The 2,500-nt window shown below is 41.3% G+C and overlaps 1 protein-coding gene across 1 annotated transcript in view; it reads left to right on the top strand.

The window, feature by feature from the left end:
- Positions 1–2,500, top strand: part of col5a2b (collagen, type V, alpha 2b) — a 71,621-nt gene that overhangs the window by 48,360 nt on the left and 20,761 nt on the right. The window contains exons 36-38 of the mRNA XM_063212672.1: positions 410–463; positions 1,548–1,601; positions 1,888–1,995. Of these exons, the coding sequence (XP_063068742.1) occupies positions 410–463; positions 1,548–1,601; positions 1,888–1,995 (216 nt within the window). The remainder of the gene's footprint in view (positions 1–409; positions 464–1,547; positions 1,602–1,887; positions 1,996–2,500) is intronic.

Below are 2,500 nucleotides of genomic sequence, written 5' to 3' on the forward strand. Positions count from 1 at the left end.
TCGCAAAAGTTAGATTGCATTGTTTTCATTAGAATCCACGCACACTGGTGCCGATGTCCGCAGACATTGGCTAGCGATTAGAGACGAGTTCTATTTTGTCGGAACCGCCCATTGACTATCCATGCTCTGTTGGGGTGAAATTGTCTGCGGGGCTCGGAATGATGTCGGAAGCGAAAGTGCTCTGCAGTTCTGTTGAAACCGATGTGCGGAGGGCCTAATACACTTCACAAATGAATCTGCAGGCTTACGTTATACAGGGAATATCAATGCCATTGGTAGACGAGGCCATATGTCTCGGTGTACACTAGCCAAGTGTGAATGCTTGATATCTTGTGTTGTTGTGTGTTTAATCTGTGTGTTTAATCTGTGCGTTTAATCAGTGTGTTTAATCTGGTGTTTTGTTACGCAGGGTGAGTCTGGACCAAGAGGCCCTCCTGGAAACCCTGGATCCAGAGCTATCGCTGTGAGTGGGAATGGGATGTCCTTGGGTTGTGTTTATGTTGAGAATATATTTGGATTCAGTCTTAACCCCTTAAGACACGGCATTATAAATTAGCTGCTACCAGATTGGCAATGACCAAGTCGTAATGTATTACTAAAGGCCATGTGCACTGCCATAGTAGTGTAGTACTACAGTACTTAACTTTCAATGTCTATTACAGCGTGCCACAGGAGGTACGACGAGCATTAAGGGGCTACAGTTTCTTTTGTTTCAGACATGTAAACGTTTTTATCTTTTACCTGACATGTTTCAACGGTGAGTCGAAGGCTCACAGCATGTCAGGTAAAAAACTTGTACATGTTTGAAACAAAATAAGAGTTAAGAATTGATTTAACTCTTGGACGTAATGAACGTCAAGCATCTATATATTTGGATTGTTTTTCATGTATATGACTTGGTTCAGTTGGTTGTGTTTGTTACGTCCTTGGGGTGAAGAGTAAGCACATTGGTGTCATTTGTGGCGTAAATGAAGTTGTATACAGTTAAGATGTGTTTATGATGTTACATTTTCTAATTAGTAGGATTATAGATTCCCTGTCTGGCCTTGACCTTTATTTCAACTTTATAAATCTTTGTGCTCATCCCTCTCAATGAGAGCTGGAGAGCATCCAGAGAGCACTGAATCTTTGTCAAGACAATTAGACTTTTATGTCTACAGCCCCTCTCGAACCGCTTCCAAAGTTGTGCATATACTTTAACGTCATTAATATAGTGTTACCATCTTTAAGACACGTTTACAATTCTACAAGGCTGCAAGGGTAGACCTCTGCCTAGGCCATATAGCAAATCTCACATTGTAAGTGGAAAATAATGCAGTGATCTGCCTATGTGATTTGCATTTTAATATTTAGTCAACCAGTTTCATGGGGGAAAAAATGAAAAGGGAAGTTTACTGCAGTTTTTTGTGCTTTTTCATGTCATAGCTTATGTACACCATGTATGACTTATGGTAACTATTAGCCTATCGTCATAAGTCATCACTGATATCATATCCTGTTAAAGTATTGCAGCCATGAGTCATGTATGATGTCATATCCTGTTTCAGGGTTCTCCTGGTGAGCCTGGTCCCACTGGTGCTGTTGGCTTCCCTGGACCTCCTGTGAGTAGTAGCACCATTCATGTTTCTCTCCTTTTGATTTTCTAATGCAGCTCATAGCAATCATGTCAAATTATTCAATATTTATGAAATTTTAACACCTTTTGTGCATGGCCATCATTGTCTCATATAAACAAGGACATTGTTTATTTAAACGTCTGCAACCCTAAGTCACAGAACTTCCCATTTCAGCTATTACAATTCAAATGTAAATTAAGTGTTGGACAGTTTTTGTTTTTGTCACATTGTTTATACTGTAGGCCTAATGGCTTTATGTGTCCCTCATCAGGGTATTGATGGGCAACCAGGCAAAAAGGGAGACCCAGGCGAGCCTGGAGCCAAGGGGGAGGCCGGAGCAAATGGACCCCAAGGAATGGCAGGCAAATCTGGGCCAAGGGTGAGTGATGTGTGGGGTGTGTACTTACGCGTATGTGTGTATGGTATGTGTAGCATGAGCTGCCTCACCTGTGCCCAGTGTGCATTGCAGTATATGTATACAGTAAGTGTGTGGGGGGAAGTGGTGTTAGGGGCTGGGATATATACATTTTATTTTTTTATGTATTTATTGTTTTGGGCAATTTGTGTCTCATTCATGAATAGGTAACCTTTTGCAAATTTCTACCATACTACTTCTCTAATTTACTAATCCATCATGTACATGTGATGAAGTGAGACGGTCTCCCTAACCATTACTGTGGGCCACAGTTGTCCCCATGTGGTTACTGGCACATGATGAAACACAGGCACTAATGAACGAAACACACATAGAGCCAGTGAGAAGCTTCGAGTCCACTGGCTGCAAGACTTCAACTGAAAGCCCCTAAAGGAAAACTCTTGTTTTGGTGTTTTAGTCTGTGTTGTTTATGAAGTCGTGTGTTTACCTACATACAGTAGGTATTTGT

The sequence above is a fragment of the Engraulis encrasicolus genome, chromosome 12 (assembly GCF_034702125.1).
Source record: "Engraulis encrasicolus isolate BLACKSEA-1 chromosome 12, IST_EnEncr_1.0, whole genome shotgun sequence".
NCBI lineage: Eukaryota > Metazoa > Chordata > Actinopteri > Clupeiformes > Engraulidae > Engraulis > Engraulis encrasicolus.